The sequence below is a fragment of the Carassius gibelio genome, chromosome B25 (assembly GCF_023724105.1).
Source record: "Carassius gibelio isolate Cgi1373 ecotype wild population from Czech Republic chromosome B25, carGib1.2-hapl.c, whole genome shotgun sequence".
Classification (NCBI taxonomy): Eukaryota; Metazoa; Chordata; class Actinopteri; order Cypriniformes; family Cyprinidae; genus Carassius; species Carassius gibelio.
The window spans coordinates 4,414,754-4,439,753 of NC_068420.1; the positions used below are offsets into that span (position 1 = coordinate 4,414,754).

The following is a 25,000-nucleotide window of genomic DNA, read 5'->3' on the forward strand; positions in this document are numbered from 1 at the left end:
CACACACTCACACTCACAGACACACACACACTCACAGACTCACAGACACACACACACACACGCACACACACACACACACACTCGCAGACATACACACACACACACTCACAGACACACACACACACACACACACACTCACACACACACACTCGCAGACACACACACACACACACACTCACACACACACACACTCACAGACACACACACACACACACACACACACACCAGCTCTTATTTAATTAATCAGGATTCACAATTATTATTTTCTATAGCTACAAAAAAAAGGCATGAGCCCACCTTCCTGTTTCAACAGAAAATGTTAAAATTATATTTATATTATATAAATATAAAGATTATTATGATAATATAATTCAGCAGAGAGAATATTTATAAATTGCATCTGTCATATGCAATAAATGGTTCACCAGATGGTTAAAGGGTTAGTTCACCCAATAATCAAAATTGTGTTATTAATAACTCACCCTCATGTCGTTCCAAACCAGTAAGACCTACGCTTATCATAGCATCGGAAATACATTTTTGTCCAAAAATAGTAAAAACTATGACTTTATTCATCATTGTCTTCTCTTCCGTGTCTGTTGTGAGAGAGAGTTCAAAACAAAGCAGTTTGCGATATCCGGTTTGTGAACGAATCATTCGATGTAACCGGATCTTCTTGAACCAGTTCACCAAATCAAACTGAATCGTTTTAAACGGTTCGCGTCTCAATACGCATTAATCCACAAATGACTTAAGCTGTTAACTTGTTTAATGTGTCTGACACTCCCTCTGAGTTAAAACAAACCAATATCCCGGAGTAATTCATTTACTCAAACAGTTCACTGACTGAACTGCTGTGAAGAGAGAACTGAAGATGAACACCGAGCCGAGGCAGATAACGAACAAAGGATTGACTCGTTCTCGAGTCAAGAACCGTTTGCATTGGTTTTTGGATCACCAGTAGTGATGGGAAGTTCAGTTCTTTTCCATGAACCAGTTCTTTTGGACAGTTCGATTCAATAAACCGGTTGAAGAAAACGGTTCACCGGTTCTTTTGTGCTCGATGTAATGGCGTCATTGGCGATGATTGCCCTTCATTCAAGCCTGTGTGTCGGTCTGTTTCACGCTGAATCACACATGCGCAGTATCATCAGCTCCTCGGTTCACGAATCAGACGCGTCCGACAGAAATCGTTCTTGAATCGTGAACGAGTCAGTCTGTTGTTCGTTATCTGGCTCGGCTCGGTGTTCATCTTCAGTTCTCTCTTCACAGCAGTTCAGTCAGTCTACTGTTTGAGTGCATGCATTACTCCGGGATATTGGTTTGTTTTAGCTCAGAATAACTTTAAAAAAAACATTTACAGTTTAAGTCATTTGTGGATTAATGTGTGTTGGAGACGCGAACCGTTTAAAACGATTCAGTTTGATTCGGTGAACTGGTTCAAAAAGATCCGGTTACATCGAATGATTCGTTCGCGAACCGGATATCACAAACTGCTTTGTTTTGAACTCTCTCACACAGTCACGGAAGAGAAGACATTGCTGAATAAAGTCATAGTTTTTGCTATTTTTCGACCAAAATGTATTTTCGATGCTTCAAAATATTCTAATTGACCCTCTGATGTCACATGGAGTGTTTTGAAGATGTTTTTCTTACCTTTCTGGACATGGACAGTATACCGTACACACAGCTTCAATGGAGGGACTGAGAGCTCTCGGACTAAATCTAAAATATCTTAAACTGTGTTCCAAAGATAAAAGGAGGTCTTACATGTTTGGAACGACATGAGTGTGAGTCATTAATTACATAATTTTGATTATTGGGTGAACTAACCCTTTAATGTCATCTTATTTCAGATTGCCTGAGAAAGAAATGACTCTTTCGATAACAAATGAAATATCAAAAGCAGTCAGAGAACACGTAGATTTGAGAAATAATGACTGGATTAAGATTAGAGTGATTTATTTGCACACACTTTGTAAAGGAGCTCATCCAATCACATTATTATTGTTATCTAATGCAAAGAAATGTAACCATCATGCATCAGCATGACACAAATTAGTGTTTATTTCGGGCTTGTCCTTAAGAAATGCTCAAACACAGATTTAATATAACAACAAATAAGTGTGCAATTTAAAAACATGACAAAACTGCATATGTTTTCATCAATAATACATAAAGTCAATTAAATATGATTTTACATAATTTAAACAGCATCTGTGCTGGTAAGGGTAAGGTTAAATTAGTCTGAGATGTCACAATACAGTGGTGTGTCTTTTTAAGATGTCTCTTCAAAATATATACATTGATTAAACTTATTTTATTTGTCACTTTTACCAAATGGAAGAGGCACTGATTTCGTGTAATTTTGCGCCAGAAAATAAGATTAACAGGCGGTGAGGAGCAATTTCAGGGACCTTTTCCTCCTGTTTGATTCTTTTTAATATGATAATACAATAGATTTCTATGTATAGGCCTGCGTTTGTTAGGAACTGCTGTGTAATATTTCTGCTTTTCTGCAAAATGGCGCGGAATCGTAAACTCATAACAGAGACATGGCTCCATCTGCTGGTCAGTCTGAGGCAGTGCGGACAGAAAGATGCTGCCGTTTCCATCAGCTACAGTACCCCAGTTTATCTCTGAAATGGACATATCATGGGTGCACATATAAAATGGTGCTATTATAGTTTTTATTATTATTTTTAGATGCATATGAATCCAGTTATTCACTGTTGATTTATAAAAAAAGACTCAAGAATAAATTGAATATAAAATATAATTATATTTATGTAATTAAATATTTTTTTATAATTTGCAATGTGTATGTGTGTGTATACTGTATATATGTGTGTGTGTGTATACTGTATATGTGTGTGTGTGTGTGTACTATATATGTGTGTGTTTGTGTGTGTGTGTGTGTACTGTATATGTGTGTGTATACTGTATATGTGTGTGTGTGTGTGTGTGCATACTGTATAAAGTGTGTGTATATATGTGTGTGTGTGTGTGTGTGTACTGTATATGTGTGTGTGTGTGTGTGTGTAGTGTATATGTGTGTATATACAGTATACACACACACACACACACACACACACACATACACAAAAACATACAGTATGCACACACACACACACACACATATACAGTATGTATACACACCCACACACACACATATACATATACAGTATACACACACACACAGACACACAGAATACATTATGCACACACACACACACACACACACATATATATATATAGTATATATAAATACACATGCATGTATATGTTTAAGAAAAATATGCTATTAAATATAACTACATATACATTTTTATATAAAAATATTTTAAAAATATATATTGTATGTGTGTGTATTTTTATATACATATTAAATATACACAGCACACATATATTATGTAAACAAAAACTTATTTTAAAAGTGATTACTCTTGATGGTGCTTGCATTCATTAATAAAGTTGACAGAAAACTGTCATTTAGCATCACAATTCCAAATTAGAATTTACAGTTTAGAATTTTAGAGAACAGTAATCTGTTGAGTAACAGGTGAACATAATAAAACGCAGTATGTGTGCATAAAGGAATGTCTCAAAAATGTCATGTTGGGGCAAGTTGTCTCATGTATTTTAAATGCTGGCTATTTATCAAATGTATCGATTACACTATGTATTTATAAAAATTTAAATAAAGTGCTATAATTGTTTTAATTGATAAAGCGTGTGCATTTTTAATCAAACTTTGAATTATACTGGTGTGTTGTACCGCAGAATGAGAAAACTAAAAGGGTTCATCAGAAGATGTTTTGTTAGGAAACATTTCAGATGGCAGTGATTGATTTTCCACACGGTTTCCTCAGTAAAGCCTTCAGGAGATCCCAGCTGCGCTTTGCAAAAATCTGTGTTTTCACCATACATTATGCAAGTCTCATTATTTCAGCATCTTGCAGTCTCATAGATGTTTGTTTTTCCACTTTAAACAAAGTCTCTGCCACGATTTTCTGATGTTTCATCAAACACACTTTTCCAAGTTCTTTCTTTTGCAAGATCCCTATATGACTGTGAATGTTTATGGGACATGCTGTGCATCTAAATTCGTCCCGTTTTCCACTGCTAAAACACTTGCGTGTTATTCTTCACTTAATATTGGGATAATGGTTTGGGTTTTTAATAAAGGTCAAAAATGGAAGGTATAGTTCAACGAAACATTAAAATTTGATGAAGATGTCCTCAGCCTCAGGCCATGCAAGATGTAGACGAGTTTTGATTCTTCACCAGATTTGGGGAGATATAGCATTGCATTACATGCTCTCCAATGGATGTGAATGGGTGCCGTCAGAATGAGAGTCCAAACAGCTGATTAAAGCATCACAATAATCTACAATAATAAACAATAATTTGGACTCTCGTTCTGACGGCACCCATTCACTTCCAATGGTGAGCAAGGGATGTACTGCTACATTTCCCCAAATCTGATGAAGAAACAAACCCATCTACACCGTGGATGCCCTGTGAGTGAGCACTTTTTTCTCGCTTTTTTTTTAGCAAATCTTAATTTTTGGGTCAACTATTCTTTTAACTGTGAAATTGAATAATATTTTCGGCGTGAAACTGTTTATACTCCAAAAATTATTGTAGTGTACATTTCTTGACACGTTATTGCTGTGTGTGAGAAGTGATTCATAGGATGATAAGAATGTTTTTTACAGTATGTTTGTATAAATATCCCAATACTTGTACTGCTGTACATAGAGAGTTAACAAGCAAGCCCGTGCTTCAGATATTGGGAGGTGTCCAGTTCTCCAGAGTCCCTGATCAGCCGTCCTGTTCATGCCCAGCTCTCAGCACTGCGTGACGGGCTCCAGTCCCTCGGCTGGCAGGGCTGGCTGGAGCTTGTCCAGAGGAGAGGACCTCACCTTCACTGCTCTGTTGAAATCTGCCCCATCTCCACCCTCCCACTTCCCCCCTGGGCAAAATCAGAGCAAGTCCACAACTTATGTCTGGAAGATTTCACAACATAAGTCCTGTGTCTTTCCTCAAAGTGTTTTTGCAATAGAAAGAGTTTTACTTTGTATGAGACACTGCCGTCTGCCAACCTGCCGGCTTGCCTCATCTTAAGATTCATTTTATTCGAAAAATAATGAAAATGAAAATAAATGACATCATAAAAACTTTTTGCATGTTACCCCAGAGTTTTTTTGAGAAAGTAGAAATGGTGTAGGGCCATAGAATATACAGTTTCTACAGAATAAAAACTATTACGCCTATGGGATGAACCCACTTTCCACAAAAAATGTGTGTGTGTGGATTTATTTTTTATCGTTCTATTTCATCATGCATTTGTTTTTTTTTTTGTTTTTTTTTTGTTTTTTTTTTCATTCACGCAACTCACGTGCACACAATGAAGTGTTGGGTAAAATGCATGCATTACTGTCATTTAATTACTTTTCCCTTAAAAAAGTAAGGGATTGCTCTTATTGTTTCTTTAATTCTTTAATATATATATGAATATACTCTGGATATATTCTGGATAAACAATAGTTGTGATTTCAACAGAGATATACCATTTTTGGTCGAAATTTTATTGTTTTTACATTTCCTTTTTCTATGTATTAAATATTTATCACTGTTTTGATTTTGCGGAGATTTGTGTCTCTGATCTATAACTGAATTGCATTCTCTTCAGTGCAGCACTGCATCGCACACTAACTGTCATGGTTTTAGCTGGATGTTGGCGAGATGATGAAGAGTGTACAGTATGTGCACTGCATGCACTCAATTATTACTGTGTAATGCAGGCCAACCATTCAGACAATCCGTCCTCTTCACGTACTGTCCTGCGCACTGATTGGCCGAGCACTGAGGTGTGTCAGGGGGGTGTGTTCGTGCGTCCGCATGATCATCTGTGCGTCGTGACGCCGTTTCCGGTCGTCGCGCGAGAGCTGCGGCTGCAGTTTGACAGCGGCGGAGGTGTGCGACGAGTCTCGGCGGAGGTTATGTGTTTGTAGAATAGATATAAAAGCTCTTTCGCTGCAGAGATCGCGCTGACAGCACCGCCATCGGCTCACTGACGCCTCGACGCGCGATGTTTGGCGAGCGCTGGCTGCTGGGCTTGAAGGTGACTCGGTGTTTGTGTTTGTCACTGTCAGTGTTGATGTGTGAACTGAAGATCACATGCTGAACTCCCTCATACTGCTCTATTCCATTCTATTCTATTCTATTCTATTCTATTCTATTCTATTCTATTCTATTCTATTCTATTCTATTCTATTCTTTACTGTTCTATTCTGTTCTTCCTATTATATTCAGTTCTATTATATTCTGTTCTGTTCTTCTGTTCTATCATATTCTGTTATGTTCTTTCTATTATATTCAGTTCTATTCTATTCTGAACTGTTCTTCTGTTCTATTCTGTTCTGTTCTTTTCTATTCTATTATATTCAGTTCTATTCTGTTCTGTTCTTCTATTCTATTCTGTACTGTTCTGTTCTATTCTGTTCATTATATCATATTCATATTCTGTTGTATTTTATTCTGTTCTACTCCACTTTATTCTATTCTCTACTGTACTGTTCTTTTCTATTCTGTTCTGTTCTTTCTGTTATATTATATTAATGTTTTGTTCTTGTATTCTACTCTATTCTACTCCACTTTATTCTATTCTCTACTGTTCTGTTCTGTTCTATTATATTCTGTTCTGTACTGTTCTTCAGTTCTATTCTACTCTGTTCTTTCTGTTATGTTATATTATATTATATTCATGTTCTGTTCTATTCTATTCTATTCTATTCTATTCTATTCTATTCTATTCTATTCTACTCCACTCTATTATATTCTCTACTATTCTATTATATTCTATTCTGTTCTTTTTGTTCTATTCTATTCTATTCTATTCTATTCTATTCTATTCTATTCTATTCTATTCTATTCTATTCTATTCTTTTAAGTTGTTTTACATTCCTTTCTGCTTTATGTCCTATTCTAGATTGCAGTTACTCTGTATTTGTGTTGTAATCTATAAATTCTATGCATTTTCTTGCATTTATTCAATTCAATGCAATTCCATTTATTGTCGTGTTTTATAATGTTGTTATAATTATAATTGTTTGAGGAATCTAAAAATCTAATAGCATCTATTAGATTAATACAATCTACATCAAGATCTATTAAAAATATTGCATTACATTTATTTGTATATAATTTTTATATTATAATACTATATTTCATTTTATTAATATTACATACTATATTTATATGTTTCTTATATTTACTAAGTATTGTCATATAATATTATGTTCTTAATCTATTAGATAATTTTAGATTTCTATTTATTTTATTTGTATACTATTTTCATTCATATTCATTTAATTATTTTTCCAATTTCTTTAGTTCTTTTAATGCAATATTATATTCATGAGCAGGTGTACAGAGAATTAGTGTCTTATCAACATGCAGGATTGAATTAGTGCTAGTGTCTTTCTTCACGCCTGATGGTGTTCTGCCTGTGATATGTAGTTTTAGATCGTGTGGTTATAGATTTACAGAGCTTCACGTGCTGAGCTTGATTTCTCTTTCTGAGTTTTCCAGCACTAACCAGGCTTTTCTGAGCACATCAGATGGTTTTGTTTAAACTATGCCTTTTGGGTTTGAGACCAGAAGAGATTTTTGCTCCTGTGGTGAAAGAGGGTTACATAATATCCCAGGTGTAGTCACTGTGTGTTCATTAGACTGCTGGAGCAGCTCAGTGTGACATTGTTTGAGTCTTAATCAGTTTCTGGAAGTGTGGATTTTTAACATGTTAATTCCGTGGTACTACTATTGAGGGCTATAAACTGTGATATGACATTATTGATAATAGTAATTAATAATATAATATAATAATCTGTTAATATGTGTTTAATTGTTGGTTGATGACAAAAAAGTCACATAATATCACTTAAAACAATCAGTGATAATTGTACTTTTACATAAAGACTATGAAGCCTATTTTGAGTACAATACAATTTTTATTATTTGTATTTTTTATATTATTATTTTTATTTTGTAAAAAAAAATGATGTAATAATTTTTGTTCAAAGCTGTAAAAAAACAAAACAAAAAAATATTTAAATTAAATTACTAAAACTAAAAACATAACAAAAAAAAATAATTTGTTAATTGCTTGAAATAAATTACACTTTAAAATAAAATATATGAAAACCTATTTAAAAACTTATTTTATTTTGTCTAGTTTTCTCATTTTCATTTAGTTTACCATAAAGTACTTAAATAAGTAAAACCAAAACAGAATTAATAAATAAATAAATATGAAAAAAGAAGAAAAAAAAGCAATTAACACAACAAGATTACTACACTTTTAAGTAGAAATAAAATCATATCAGAAAATATAAAACTAAAAACAAAAATGTTTTTCAAATGTTTCACTCACACTCCTTTGTACTTCAAAATGAATGTGTTACTTGCCATTCCTTTGTCATTTATTGTAAAATGTATTATGTAAATGCCATGATATATGAATCTGGTAATAAGATTCATATTCCCGTGTAATTACCATCACGTACCATGATTGTAGCCTACCATGTTACCACCGCAGCACTTTTTCAGAAAGGTCCCGTTATATCATATCAGACACCATGTGATAATTTAGTACTTAATATTCTATCCTAATTTTGCTTCAAGTGTCCATTTTTTGAGCATCTCAGCGTTCTGCAAGTCTCGTCTAATCTGTGTTTACTACGCAGTTGTTTCTCGCAGACCTGGTGTTATTTACTCTGAACTGCTCTTTCACAGCACATCTGCAATGTTAAGGGCACCTTCTTCAAAAGTCAATGTAATAAAACCAGTTTCAGTTTTATCTGACAGGTTGTTTAAGTTTTAATGTGTTTTCAGATCCTCAAAAGAGAGTTAACTGCGTAATAAATGGCCATGGATTGATTCGTTAGGGTTTAGATATCAGAGATAGTCGGTATGATATATCCGAGTCTTTGGTCTCTTGTTCAATGTAAGTGGGATATTTTTGATCCTAACCTAAATTAAGTAAAGATTGCTCTACTAATAGTAAGTACTGACCCAAATCAGAGCGTCTTCATTTAGTCGTTCACCTGTTTTTATTGCTTCAAGCTCTACTGTGGCGAGCAAAGTCAGGAATAGATCTGCTGTTCTGTAATAAACTCGAATCCTTAAGCTGTTTTGACAGTGAGACTAGTACTATCAGAGGATAGGGGCACGTCTCTGGACACGAGATCCCTCACACACACGCCGTGCATTACCACCACTCTCTGTAATATGACGCAGATCTTTTATAAATGTTGATGGGGTTTTTCCGTCTCTGTTTGTAATGACTCCGATCATAGAAATCTGGGATGGGTTGCACCAGCAGTCCTTTAGGGTTGAATTAAATTAGGACTCAACAATAGTAGTCTATTAAACATATGCACTGTATTCTCCTCACCTCCTTTTTGATTGAGAAAGCATTATTTGTAGATGCATGTAATTTTGTCAACTGAGGTGCATAAGCTCAGATCAACGAGGCCTGTGATGCAAAACCTGTTTTTTTTTTTTTTTTTTTTGCTGTTTATCAAGATTTTCATCTTATACTTTATTTAAGACAGTTTTCATTTTGCATACCTTATTTGTTCACATCTGGATTTAGTCATACTCAGATTGCATGTAGTTTGATTGCTCCTTTTATTCCTTAGGCAAGACCTAGTGAATAAAAAAAGGGTTAAGTTCTTTAAAAACTAACACTTAGTTGCTTAATACAATGCTTTTTGATTGTTTTTACTTTATGTCACAATGTTCTAAATGAGTTTGACCAAGACGTGAGCAAATCGGAAACTTATAATTGCACTAAACTTATAATTTCCAACATGCTGCATCATTTGTCATTTCTGCTACACCTAGGTTAAGCTGTAACTTGCAAGGCATTGCTAATGCAACATGCCCCTGGACACAAACCAGACTGTCCTATTCTAGCCGCGAGGCTCATGCTTAAATAACTCACAGCACCAACCCCCCATAAAGTTGCCTAACCGGGCGTTCTGCGAGGGTCTTGAGTTCACCTTGTGTTTTCATAGTTGTGTTGACCTACATGTTGCTGTAGGTCTTCAGCTGTCTCTGTCATTAGTCTTTATAAACTGTATTTACAGAAAATACTCTGAAAATTCCATGGAATTTTTAAGCTCTCGCATAAAACGTAACTTAATGCAAAGTTTGAATGTGTAAAGACCATCAATAACCCAATCTGCATACAAATAACGACGTTGACCCAGGGTTTACCAACGTGCAGTGTGAAACTGCAAACCGACCAACCAGGATTAATTAGTAACTCTGGTTGATAATATATAGAGTCAAGACGGTCATAAACACTAAATAAACACAAAACCGAAGGGTTATTACCCTGAAGGAGTTTATATTGCGCAAAATGACCAACTGACTGTCAATAATAATATTTATAAAATAAGTCAAAACATGTGAACTCTTGATTTGAGTTCAGGTTTATTATCAAAATAGAAAGAATATTTAAAGTTAAGCGAAATACACAATAGGAAATCACTTGTCTAGGTTAGTTTAGCAGTTAATACACAAAAATATTTGACTCCACAATGAATCGCGTATTTCAGTAAACCATATAATAAGAAACAAGGAAAGCCAAATTGGCCTCCATTAGTACCATTACATATTATGTTGATTGTCTTTTGAGTATTTATCACATTCTCATGTCAGAACATGTTGTGCTGCTTCTGTCTGCCTCCCTGCAATGTTTTCTCACTTTCAAAAGTGTTAGCAAAAGGCTAGCGTCTCTCTCTTTCTCAGGGTCTTTGTCTGACTGGTTTGGAATCTGAGACTGCTAATCAGACCCTTCTTGATTATTAACTCAGTAAGAGAACGGGAATGTTCTGGCTCTGTCCGTTTCCACGCTGTTTATTTTCCTAAAACAGGATTTTCAGGTTGGGCTGACCAGTCTGTCTCCTTAAATGTTAACATCAACATCTCAACGGCTTTCAGGCAGAACATGTACACTACTGTTCAGAGGTTTGGTTCAGTTAGGATGCTTTAAATGGATTAAAAGTGACAGAAAGGACATTTTTTATGTTACAAATGATTGCTATTGCAAATAAATTCTTATTATTTTCAACTTTCTATTCATCAAAGAATCCTGAAAAAAGTATTTTGAGTTTGAGATTTCTGAGTTTTCAAGAACCAAAAGATGTTAAATATTATTCATATAGTGAGTCGCTTTATTTATATTTTGTGGGGGGTGGGGCTGGATTTGTACTGTACAAATCAGTATCCACTTTAATTGTAAGGAAAACAGACGCTTGGCCATTCTACCAAACATCATCTTTTGTGTTTTACAGAAGAAAGTCATATGGAACAACATGAGGGTGAGATAATGATAAAATGTAAATTTTTGTTTCTGAAACTCTGTATAATTCTAAATTTACCAATGCATTTTGAGCACTTATGAATGCATGAACACATTTTTACACAATGTTTACAGTGAAAAAGTACACAGACTGCTTCTTCCTCCCTCAGAATGGTACTGAGTTTATAACTCTGTATAAACATAGCCGTGCATGTATATATTTTCTGCATTTACTGCAGCATCAGCACATTGTGTTTGAAGAGACCTGTTGAAAATATAGAAAACCACATTCTGGTTTACTTAGGCAAGGCTGGTATCTGTAAACCCATTGACAGACGGAAAGACAGGTTTTCTTAATTGATCCCTGAGGGGAATTTAACTTTAAGCCAACACAGGCAGTTTTAAACGTGTCACTTCCTGCGCTTTGACCTGATCTGCTGTTGTCTCGCTGCAGTTTTCTGTCCTGACAGACAATACTGAAGTTGTATTCACCGCTTAAGTCCGTCTCTAAATGTCCATCACACTAAATGACTATGTCAGAGACAGACATCCCATAAGCAGCTCAGGAGAGATTGTGAGTTAATGTGTCTCTGCTGAGGCCTGCAGGCGTGTTTCTTAACCCAGCAGAGCATGCTACAACAGCATTGTTGTGTTCACAGAACTTCAACAACTTTCAGTTTTACTCAGTAAAAGTGGTTTTGAGTATTGCACAACAATGTTGTCTTGTTTACTTTAATGACAATGAGGGGGCCACCGTGTTGCTATGCAGTTGCTGGGGTTTTATGTGTGTTTGCTGACCAGTGGCTGGATGGATGCTTGGAGTTTGCTGGGTTGTTGCTAGGGGCGCTACGGTCACGATCGGCCGATCGTTAATGCACATCTCGTCAGTAAAGCCGGTTCTCTAATCAGCAGTAAATTCCATCAGGTGCGGGATTTCACATAGAGCAGCTGTTACTACACAGAGCCTTTGTTAACTGAGAAGATGCGCAAATCCACGTTCATTTTCAGTGTTAATTGCACATCTTCTCAGTTAACAATGGCTCTGTGTAGTAACAGCTGCTCTATGTGAAATCACGCACCTGATGGAATTTACAGCTGATTAGAGAACCGGCTTTACTGACGAGATGTGCATTAACGATCGGCCGATCGTGATCAGAGCACCCCTAGTTGTTGCTTGGGTGTTATGAGTGGTTGCTGATCGGTAGCTGGATGGATGCTTGGAGTTTGCTGGGTTGTTGCTGGATGGTTGCTGGGGTGTTAATGAGTGGTTGCTGATCGGTGGCTGGATGGATGCTTGGAGTTTGCTGGGTTGTTGCTGGGTGGTTGCTGGGGTGTTAATGAGTGGTTGCTGATCGGTGGCTGGATGGATGCTTGGAGTTTGCTGGGTTGTTGCTGGGGTGTTAATGAGTTGTTGCTGATCGGTGGCTGGATGGATGCTTGGAGTTTGCTGGGTTGTTGCTGGGGTGTTAATGAGTTGTTGCTGATCGGTGGCTGGGTGGATGCTTGGAGTTTGCTGGGTTGTTGCTGGGGTGTTAATGAGTTGTTGCTGATCGGTGGCTGGATGGATGCTTGGAGTTTGCTGGGTTGTTGCTGGGTGGTTTCTGGGGTGTTATGTGTGGTTGCTGATCGGTGGCTGGATGGATGCTTGGAGTTTGCTGGGTTGTTGCTGGGGTGTTAATGAGTTGTTGCTGATCGGTGGCTGGATGGATGCTTGGAGTTTGCTGGGTTGTTGCTGGGTGGTTGCTGGGGTGTTAATGAGTTGTTGCTGATCGGTGGCTGGGTGGATGCTTGGAGTTTGCTGGGTTGTTGCTGGGGTGTTAATGAGTTGTTGCTGATCGGTGGCTGGATGGATGCTTGGAGTTTGCTGGGTTGTTGCTGGGTGGTTTCTGGGGTGTTATGTGTGGTTGCTGATCGGTGGCTGGATGGATGCTTGGAGTTTGCTGGGTTGTTGCTGGGTGGTTGCTGGGGTGTTAATGAGTTGTTGCTGATCGGTGGCTGGGTGGATGCTTGGAGTTTGCTGGGTTGTTGCTGGGGTGTTAATGAGTTGTTGCTGATCGGTGGCTGGATGGATGCTTGGAGTTTGCTGGGTTGTTGCTGGGTGGTTTCTGGGGTGTTATGTGTGGTTGCTGATCGGTGGCTGGATGGATGCTTGGAGTTTGCTGGGTTGTTGCTGGGGTGTTAATGAGTTGTTGCTGATCGGTGGCTGGATGGATGCTTGGAGTTTGCTGGGTTGTTGCTGGGTGGTTGCTGGGGTGTTAATGAGTTGTTGCTGATCGGTGGCTGGATGGATGCTTGGAGTTTGCTGGGTTGTTGCTGGGTGGTTGCTGGGGTGTTAATGAGTTGTTGCTGATCGGTGGCTGGATGGATGCTTGGAGTTTGCTGGGTTGTTGCTGGATGGTTGCTGGGGTGTTAATGAGTTGTTGCTGATCGGTGGCTGGATGGATGCTTGGAGTTTGCTGGGTTGTTGCTGGGTGGTTGCTGGGGTGTTAATGAGTTGTTGCTGATCGGTAGCTGGATGGATGCTTGGAGTTTGCTGGGTTGTTGCTGGGTGGTTTCTGGGGTGTTAATGAGTTGTTGCTGATCGGTGGCTGGATGGATGCTTGGAGTTTGCTGGGTTGTTGCTGGGTGGTTTCTGGGGTGTTATGTGTGGTTGCTGACCAGTGGCCTGGTAGATGCTGGGTGGTTGCTGGGGTGTTATGAGTGGTCAGTTATTTTTAAACACAACATGAATCTGCATTCATAATGCTTTATACATTTGTAATGTGATGTGTCTTTTCAGCACTTTTAAACTGTCTAAGAATGACAGATGGCCTTAATATTACCGTGATAATGTTACCGTGAGAAGTGTGTCATCCTGATGTCACTGGCTTTTGGGTCTGGTTTTGTTGACAGTGTTGGCCCCTCGTCCACCCCCAACCTGTGTTGGAGGTCACACCGTGTGTTGAATTGCAACTTGAAACAAGACACGGCAGGCTAGTGAAGCATTCCCCATTAAACCCTTCTGGACGATAAGTACTTTCCATGTTTAAAGCCACACAAACTTTAAACCATATCATGTGTATAAACTCAAGAAAGCGGTGTGGTTTTGTTGTGGTTTTGTACATGCTGTTCCGGCTTCAATCCTACTATGAATAAAGCTCATTTGTTTTGTATTTTGTATTGTTTTGCTGATATATTCACCTAGTGACGTCAAAAGCTCTTTGATTGAAGTTGTGGTATCTTTCATGTATTGATGACTTCTGGGATTCTCTTTATTCACACAGATTATAGTATGTTGTTAATGTATGTCCTGGCCTGTAACTCGGGTTTTAATCCGCTCTGTTAATAATGCTGTAGGCAAGAGCTGTCATTGATTCACTAAGCTCGTCCTTGGCCATCCAAGACTCTGTCCTGAAGCTAACAGCTAATCCTTTACTCCTCATATTTTTTGGTCATAGTGCCAGATTCATCATGAACTTTTGTTGTTAAATATTGCATTTAGAGGGATTGTGTCTCTTTTTCCTTGATCTTGTGCAGGGATTACAGTAGAGCCCTATGAAATCCGTTACATTTTTTCCCAAATTCCGTTTTCATTTTTCATTGTTTTTATTTTTCTCAACTCCTTTTTAATGGTTAAATTAAAATGTATTAATCAAAATGCATGTCGAATTACAGTTTATTAAAAGTTTAACAAAAATGACATGTTTTGGGCCCTATGAAATTTTTTTTCTTCAGCATATGTTTTATTGTTAACTAATTCTGTGTTTTAGCATGTCTAATTATTTAAATGCATAAAAACAACTTAATTTTTTTTTCTTCTTAAAATAGCCTTATGAAATGTTTTTTTCCCCTCAGAAATTCTATTGTGTATTTAAATTTTTTAGGTTATCAAATGAAGGCATAAAACATTCATTTAATTTATATTTTAATTATTGAAAATTAATTAAACCAGACTTTTATTTTGACGTGTTACCATGAATACCTTTACAGTTCTGTGTATGTGATGTGACGCTAGTTTTACTCAAATCAAATGGTCAAATGCTCATGAAGTGACTCTCAGTGCAGTTCTGGAGATGTTTTTCATGTGTTCACATCCTCATTTAGAGAGATGACAGACATTGAAATCACCGCGAACGTAATGCATGCTTCCATGTGTGTAATAAATGAAGCCGTGCTTCTGCATTATTCATTAACACAGACACACAAAACATGCAGGATTCATATTAAATAGACTTTTCCAGCATAATATTTACAGATATTATTTAGACGCGATTTCATGTGAGTGCAATGACCTACTTTTGGTTAATTCATTCAAAATTTGACAAATTCCGTGATGTTCCATGACGCCTTAAACTGTAAATTCCGTTTTTATGACTGGAATCCGTGATTCCGTCTGTGTTTTCTGCATCGCGGAAATCATAGGGCTCTAGGATTACAGTTAACTAAAACTACAAGCATGAAAACATTCTTACTTGAAACAAAATAAACTAAATGTTAAAATAAAATAAAACCCCATAAACTTATTTTATTTCAGCTTAATTAAAATGCAAGTGCAAACTCTGAAACGGGCATTTTTTTAAAAAATATATGTATCATTATTATTATTATTATTATTATTATTATTATTATTATTATTATTATTATTATTATGTTTAATTGTTATTTTAGTACTATTATCATTATTTATGGCCGAGTTTTCTACTGTACCTTTATGATTACATATGTATATTATAATTATAATTATTTTATTTTAAATATAATTTTATTTATTATAAATTTTTCATTTATTATTATTATTATTATTCTCACAGTAACTGAGGCTGAGACTGAAAAGTAGATTTAATTAACACAATTGAATAATATTTGATTATTTACTGTTTTAAACATAATATTATATAATAATCTATAATTTATTATTATTATTTTTTATTGACACAAGCAGAAGCTTACACTTCTGTTTGATATCCAAACAGAAACGGTTATCATTGATAGTCTCATAATCGATAGGTGGACATTAGGAAAATATAAACTAAAATGCTAGATGAAAATAAGTGACACAGAAATGTTTTTAGAGCATCCACTGATCGAAAATAGCCCCTGGAGAACTGTACATGCCATATCGTTGCACTGTCCAGCTCGTTGAATACCGTACACATGTACTTCCCACGGCTGCCAGGGCGCATTGGAAATGCCTTGGCGTATCGCCCGCGGTCTGTGACCACTGGCCGCCCTCTCTCAGTCTCCTGTCTCAGGGCGAGACTGGTGTGCAGGGAACAGCGTGTCCTGGCTAGGGGTGATGCAGTGTGTTCAGTGGCTTGTCATCACAGGACGAGTAGGTGCTAAACATGGAGTGGAACGCATTCAACAAGCTCGCATTACATATACAGGACCTTTGTTTATTTGCACAAGGCTTACATAATCATGCAGCAGCCAAGTGTTTATTCTGCTGCAGCTGATTGGTTGGCTGATAAATGTTTTTTTTGTTGTTGTTGTTTTTAATGCATGGAGGCAACTGGTATTCAAGTGCTCTGTGGTATTTGAGTATTAATAGAAAAGAACTATGTTCAATTATAGGAAAATGTTTACTTTTTTAACTTAAGTGCTGCACAATGTTGTTGCACAGCTTTAATAGAAAGCACAGTTTGCACGGTACCATTTTGAAACATTTAGCATTGCATATTGCATGCTTATTTAAAAAAAAGTAGTATACTGTATTTACATTAAATTGTAGTTGTAAAAACGTAAGTCTAATTAATTGACATCATTAAACTGATACTATTCAATAATTTATGAAAAGTTTTTTAAAAGTTTTTTAAAAAGTTGTTTTTCAGGGCCCAAATAAATTTATTAAATTTTTTCAAATTCCATCCATTATCCAAATTTCTAAATTCCATCCATTGAATGGTTTATTTAAAAAGCGTGTTAATTGAATTAATTGAAATCATTGAACTAATAAAACATAAAAATTTTAAAGTTTAAAAAATATTTTTTTATGGCCCTGAATATCTTTTTATTTTTTCCCAAATTCTATTTTATTTTTGCTAAATTCTGTGTTTTCACCTTTTTTATGGATTCAGTTTTAATATATTAATTACATTTGATTATTCAAAAAATCGAAAATTCTAAATGTCTAAACAATTGAATTAATTAAACTTAAAGTGCCCCTATTATGGGTATTAAAAGGTTCATATTTTGGTTTTGGTAGTCCCCAACAATAAGCTGACATGCATGCAAGGTCAAAAAACACTTTATTGTCTTAAAATATGCATTTATTTTTTACATTTTTGCTCAACGACTCCCAGACGATTAATTTAACAATTATTTTTTCCAAATCTCCATATAGATCGAGACCTACAAGCTGTGCAGAGTGAACACAACGCACACAACTAAATTCGTATTTTGCATACTACAGTAGGCTACAGAGAACATGATGATAACAGTTTTTAAAATAGTTACTCCACTTTCACTTTGTAAACACTGGGTAGGTGCTTCTGCGGCGATGCTGGATGATTTCGAAGTTGGAGGAGAACATTAGTTGGGGATTTTTTCGGCATACCCTAACTGTAGCCTAATGGATTTCCCCTCACAGTGTCTTCTCCACGGGAATCCGCTACTGTGTTTGAGGGAGAGGAGGTTCAAGTTTTCCTGGGCTGGCATAAATATGCAAATGTTTCATTTTGACGTCACGTTGAAATAGCTAAAGATTCATTTTCAATTGTAGTCAACTCTTTCTTTTGAAAGACACTAGGGCCTTTTGCAGTGCTTTAGTTCCAGATCTAAATGTACAGTACTAAAGTGCTGGGACAATTTTGCGTGAACTATTTCCAAGTACCATTTAAAGGGTTGCATTCGCAACAATGGACATTGAAAGTCAATGTATATGTAAAGCGATTGAAGGAACGGAAAGTAGGATTAAGAATCTCCAACGACTACTAGAAGTGCTACATTTGCAACAAGTGTCTGCACTTCAGCATACGTAAATTTATCGCTGTTCATCATACTTGTAAAATAAGTTGACATAATGTTTAAAGTATGTTACACTGCATTTTAAAGCATGGCAGGTGTTTTCGAACGCGTCTTGCCAATCAGTGTCTACTTTCATCAAGGATAGTACCAGTTGTGCTAGTTAGACCCTGCTCCAGAGTAGGAGCTAATTTGGTTCTCGAAAAAGGCCGTCCGGTACTAAAATGCCCAAAGGTGGGTAGATCCACAATTAGTTCTGGTACCATGAAAAAGTTCCTGCAGTGCAAAAGGCCCTCAAATTTTATAAACAGTGCACTTTTAGATTTAAAACTTTGCGGGATGTTTTCATGCACTTAGATCTGTGTTACACATTAAAGGTAATTAAAAAAAAAATTCACAGTAGGGGCACCTTAAACAATTTAAAAATTTAAAAAAAAAAAAATTTAAAAACTTTTTTTTTTTTTTTTTTACAATATGAACAGTTTTTGTTGTCTGTTTAAAGTTTGTGAATTTATCATTTATGTATTATCTTAGATAATGATACTTTTGATTAATTGATGCAAAAAAGATTTTCTGCATTATACAGTAAAATACATTTAGTATACTAGGCGCAATGATTCTGTCCACATTTTCCCATTAACTTCTTCTGAGTTGGTATGACTATGGTATTTTTGTAACATTTCGGTCCATGTCTGACCTCATTGTAGATCGCTGACCTTGAATGTCTCGGACTGAGATTGCCGTGTCCCTCTTTGACCCCTGACAGACACAAAGATCTGCTCTATTTGTCCTAATCCTCCTCTGGCTCATTGTTTCCCATCTTCAGACTGTTTTTCCCTCTTTTTTGCAGTCACACTTCAGTGACATTGAGTGAGTGAGTTTCTGTCTGTCTGTTTCTTTCTTTTTTTATCATCATCACATATGATTGTGTCTGTCAAACATGATTGTTGCTTCCAGATCCTTCAGTCTCAGATTTTTCTGTGTAAATCCTATATTTAGATTCCACAATTACCATGGAAATACCATTTATTCTTGGACCTGTACAATAGTAGAAGACAATTGACTTTCAGTATCAACTTCATCTCAGATGTTTCCTAAAATTCCTCAGGAAAGATAAAAACAGACTCAAATGAGTCACTAGTTGTCATGTGGTAAGAGTCTAGAGCTGTAAAATGAATATCTAAAGCAGCTCAGATTTTTTGATGAGAACTGTGTGGATTCATATTGAGATTTCTGACATGATTCCAGACCCTGGCATCTTAAGCAACTTTGAGCAGAGTTTAAAACATTGAGATCTCTTTAGAAACTTCAGCCCAGTGTTTGACTGTTCGGCTTTGGCCTAGATTTTTCATTTCGGTACATCCTTATTTATAAGGACAAGTACTAAAGCTTTCTATTGAGATATACTTATTTTCTATTAAGTATTCTAAGTAAAATTGATTTATACTGACGAGTATAAAGAAAAGTCTTAGTATGTTTGGCTTGTACTTGTACTTAATCTTTTGATCAAGATACACTAGTATTATTAGTTATTGTAAGTATACTTAGTTAATACTGACAAGTATAAAGACATGTATACTTACGAAAATTATTATTAAGTATTGTAAGTATACATGGTTTGTATTGACAATTATACAGAAAAGTCCAAGTATATTTGACCTGTACTTGTACTTAATCTTTGGATCAAGATACACTAGTATTATTAGTTATTCTAAGTATACTTAGTTAATACTGACAAGTATAAAGACATGTATACATACGATAAGTATTATTGTGTATTGTAAGTATACATGGTTTGTATTGACAATTATACAGAAAAGTCCAAGTATATTTGACCTGTATTTGTACTTAATCTTTTGATTAAGATAATCTAGTATTAAGTTATTCTAAGTATACTTGGTTAATACTGACAAATGTAAAGACAAGTATACTTACGAAAAGTATTATTAAGTATTGTAAGTATTGTATTGACAATTATACAGAAAGGTCCAAGTATATTTGACTTGTACTTGTACTTAAACTTTTGCTCAAGAAAAACACCAATATTATTAGTTATTCTAAGTATACTTGGTTAATACTGACAAGTATACTTACAAAAAGTATTATTATGTATTGTAAGTATACATGGTTTGTATTAGCAATTATACAGTTATAATTTGACAATTATACTGAAAAGTCCAAGTATATTCGACCTGCACTTGTACTTAAACTTTTAATCAAGATACACTAGTATTATTAGTTATTCTAAGTATACTTGGATAAAACTGACAAGTATAAAGAAAAGTATAGTTAAGAAAATTATTATTAAGTATTCTAAGTATACTTGGTTTGTATTGACAGTTATACAGAAAGGTCCAAGTATATTTGACTTGTACTTGTACTTAAACTTTTGCTCAAGAAAAACACCAATATTATTAGTTATTCTAAGTATACTTGGTTAATACTGACAAGTATACTTACAAAAAGTATTATTATGTATTGTAAGTATACATGGTTTGTATTAGCAATTATACAGTTATAATTTGACAATTATACTGAAAAGTCCAAGTATATTCGACCTGTACTTGAACTTAAATTTTTAATCAAGATACACTAGTATTATTATGGATTCTAAGTATACTTGGTTAATACTGACAAGTATTAAGAGCATTTTAGTAAATTTGGCCTATAATATAAAACTATGAAGTATTTTAAGAATGCTTGGTCTGTATACTGACATCAAGTATAACATGTATAGGCCTATTTGGTCTACATGTACTCTTTTGATTGAGATGCACTTAATGCACTTAATGTAATGGAATTGTGTTTACTCTTTTAATAGAGATGCCTATGAAATACTTTAGCCAAATATTGTCTTCTTTGAAGTAGTACTCACTCCAGCATATGTTTCACATGCATTTTTTTGAACTTACATCTTAAGTAACAAGTTTTCTGTAGTCAGTTCACTTGTATTATAGAAACCATCACTGTACACTGTTTGTGTGTCATTTATGAACTCACTCCGAAGTCATGTGGTCTAGTAACCTTCAGATGAACTCTTTACACTTGCATTGTGTCATAACTCAGGAAACCTCACATGATTTCAAAATACACCTATAGTGGCTTATGAGTAAAATCTTAACTACGCCTCGTAGGTATTGACTAAGTGTCCGCAAAATCTCTCTCTTTAGCTCGCAGCTCCTGCAGCCTTGTTTTACTCACTGATTTTCTCTCAATGTCACACAGACGCAACACAGACGTTAAGATAAGGCTATTTTGAGTGACCTCACCCATATTTCCTGCTAATAAAATAATATTGCTATGGTTGGCAGACAACACAAACTTTTAACAGTGCTAGTATCTGACAAGCTGTTATTTATTGTGCCTCAATTAAATAAGACAATACTGTGATTTATGTTGAGTGGTTTTGAAGATCATTGTCATTGTTAACTAACATCATTTTATTAACTGAAGCTGAAATAATTGTAAATATTATATTAAAAACTTGGCAACCAAATGAAATAAAATTTAAGTTAAGATACTAAAATTACTCAAACTATATGTAAAATGTGTAATAAAAAGTATGTGTGATAGCAAAATAGAAATTAGGTTTATTAATTTGACAAGAATTTATTAAAAAAGTAAAATACTTTATAAACAAAATACTCAAAGTTTAAGTAAATAAAAAAATGAAATTATAAAAATAAACTCTAATTTAAAATATTAACAAATACTATATAGAATGTAAATTATAATAAAATAACAGTATAACTACAACTGGTGTGAAAAATAATCACAAAATTAATTATATAACATTTAAGATTTTTACCGTGGTGTTTGTGTTGCACATTATAAAAGACAATGGGTCTCATTCATGAAACACGAGCAGAACGAATTTTTGTGTAAATCGCGTGTAAAGTGGTTTTGGCGTAAATTTTCGGATTCATTAAAACGTTCGTATTTTCCAAATGTTAGTTGGTACGAAAGAAATCTACACCTGCTCCCAGCCATGCGTAAATAGTGCGTTTAAAGTCTGAACGTTTTGCTCATTAATACGGCTGCATTTTAATTCACCTTAATCGGGTACATATTTACACAGCATTTTGAAAAAAAAATATATATATATTAATTACATAAGGTTTTTCTTTTAACTTTTATCATGAGAGCCAGTAATAGGATCTGTAATATGCTGCCAAACTTCCTTTTTTAGGACCTGATACGCCACTAGTACGCTTGAAAATAAAATGTGGCATTTTGAATGAACTTCTGATAATAAAACTTCAATTTCTGCAGATGAGAAATGTTTCTTTTTCAGTCGCTTTTGAGAAGACATGTTGAAATCCTTCGTTTGGTGTCATAATATGATGCTCATATATAGTTGTCAGTCGGATTTAATAGGCGGGATTTATGGTAATTGAGAGTGAGCGTGCACGCGCGTCCCATTTACGACTGATTGGAATTCATTAACACACACACACATTTCACTATCACATCTGACGTTTACGAAGTTTTTGTGAATCAGGAGAAGAGTTTTCGGGAAGTTCTCTTTACGCGCAAATCACTCAGATATTTACTCGTATATTTACGAATGTTTCATGAATGAGACCCAATGTTAGCGTCTGTTAATTTTAATTCTGGGTTTAAAATCTACATTGTGTTGACGTCACAATTTGTGAAATGGCAAAAGACTATAACACATCGATGACGCTTCAATGTCTATTTAAATCATTAATGAGACTTTGTGTTCTTATCCAACGAGAAGACACTTTACTTAATTATTCACAACAGCATGTGTTGATTTGCTATGACAGATGCTACAGACTGAGAGACTGCGTACATTAACTGAGAGAAACGTTCATAGATCGAAGAAGAGTGTTTGTTTCTGCTTTGTAATAAGAGTTCGGCACAAACTCAATTCATTCACATGAGTGAATGTAACTGTTTTTACAGCTCCTGGCACAAGCCTTAAAAGGGCTTATATAAACGCTGCAGAGTAAGCCCTAAATGTTTTCAACTCGATGGGAGCGAAATGAGCGCGGAATGCCCACGTTTGCAGCTTTTAAAAAAAAGTGTTACCCGGAGCACAAAAGCAGTCAGAAGTAGCAAGGTTTATATACTTGTAGCAATAGCCAAAAATACAAATATTGGTCATAATTATCTATTTTTCTTTTATGCCAAAAATCATTAGGATATCAAGTAAAAATCATGTTCATTGAAGATATTGGGTAAATTTCCTACCATAAAAATATCAAAACTTAATATTTGATTAGCTTCTAAGAATTCATTTGGACAACTTTAAAGATGATTTTCTCAATATTTAGATTTTTTTTTTTTGTGCACGCTCAGATTCCAGATTTTCAAATAGTTGTATCTCAGTCAAATATTATCTAATCATAACAAACCATACATCAATGGAAAGATTATTTATTCAGGGGTTTCATGACCCTTTAATGGCCAATGTGCCAGTGACCAAATGCAACATTTACAGTAAGTATATAGAATAAAGATTGTTAATATCTGCATGTGGTTGCTCTCCTCTTCACAGGCCGATGTGTGATTGGCGCTCTGCTACTGTCCGCCAGCATGGTAGACATGGAGAAGCACTACAGCCCCCGGTCGCCGCTGGACGACTCCGTGATGGACAGTCCTCTGTGTCGGGACTTCATCGGGGGAATGGAAGCCCTTCAGGACATCTCTCAGTCCATCGAAGAGGACGCTCTCAGCAGCTTCGAGGCGACCGAGAACCAGTCTTCAGGTCTGGGCTCTGGATCCGAGAGCTCCACTGCGTTAGGTACACAAACACTGCCACACAAATACATGCAGACCTTTAAAGAAAATCCACCTTTCCTCTGTGCATCACTAGAATTAAGAACCTGAGACCCCGGCAACATGCAAACCGTACATTACATAATTTGCATTTTTCAGTATAAAGCAAAAAACATACTCTACAGATGTGAGCAAATGCAGCTGTGGATGCTTTGCTCACTTGTTGTGATTTTGTTAGATTTATGCTTATGAAAAAAGAAAATAAACAACTTGCCAATTGGATAAAAACAGAAAATGTGTGCAAGAAATATCAAAAAGAAAATGTAACTTTTTTTCCTTCAATATTGAAAATGTTTTTATTATTATTATTTTAAATAAGCATTAGACTTTGCCAATCATAATGTAATATGTACAAAAGTAGTTGTAATAGTAATAATAATCGCTGCTATTATTGTTAATTTATTATGACAAAATAAAAATATTAATAATAATAATTTATTATTATTATTATTATTAAAATTAGATATTCTCGTATATTTCCAGAATATTTACCTTATAACTAATATGCAGAACTGATGTTATTGTGTTGTTTTATCTTTTTATTTTTATCTTTAGTACATCAATCAAATAAATATAAGTAAAATAATTATTATTATTATCATATTTATATCTATTTATTTACACTTCCTTATTATTATTATTATAAAATTATAATCAATATTGGCAAATGGGATGTTTTCACATTTTACCAGAATGTTTATCTGATAATAAAATTAAGAAATGTTATAGTAGTGTTGTTTTATATGTCTCAAAATGTATCGTTTAATCTTTTATGAATGTTGATATATAATTAAAAAATTTTGGGAAAATGTTTTGCATTCATTTAATTGGATACATTTTTTTATGGACAATTACATTTTATGCTATATTTAT

General features: G+C 35.0%; 1 protein-coding gene and 1 long non-coding RNA gene across 7 annotated transcripts in view; both read left to right on the forward strand.

Moving 5' to 3' along the window:
- The window catches only part of LOC128014313 (uncharacterized), a 44,031-nt gene extending 43,788 nt beyond the window's left edge, over positions 1-243 (forward strand). For all 6 annotated transcript variants that reach the window (XR_008183523.1, XR_008183522.1, XR_008183525.1 and 3 more), the window contains one exon: positions 1-243. This exon is cut by the window's left edge. This is a non-coding gene — a long non-coding RNA (uncharacterized LOC128014313).
- Positions 244-5,934: 5,691 nt separating this feature from the next.
- pparab (peroxisome proliferator-activated receptor alpha b) overlaps positions 5,935-25,000 on the forward strand; it is a 39,781-nt gene continuing 20,715 nt past the window's right edge. Inside the window, exons 1-2 of the mRNA XM_052597479.1 lie at positions 5,935-6,130; positions 23,847-24,092. Of these exons, the coding sequence (XP_052453439.1) occupies positions 23,885-24,092 (208 nt within the window). The 5' untranslated portion in view covers positions 5,935-6,130; positions 23,847-23,884. The remainder of the gene's footprint in view (positions 6,131-23,846; positions 24,093-25,000) is intronic.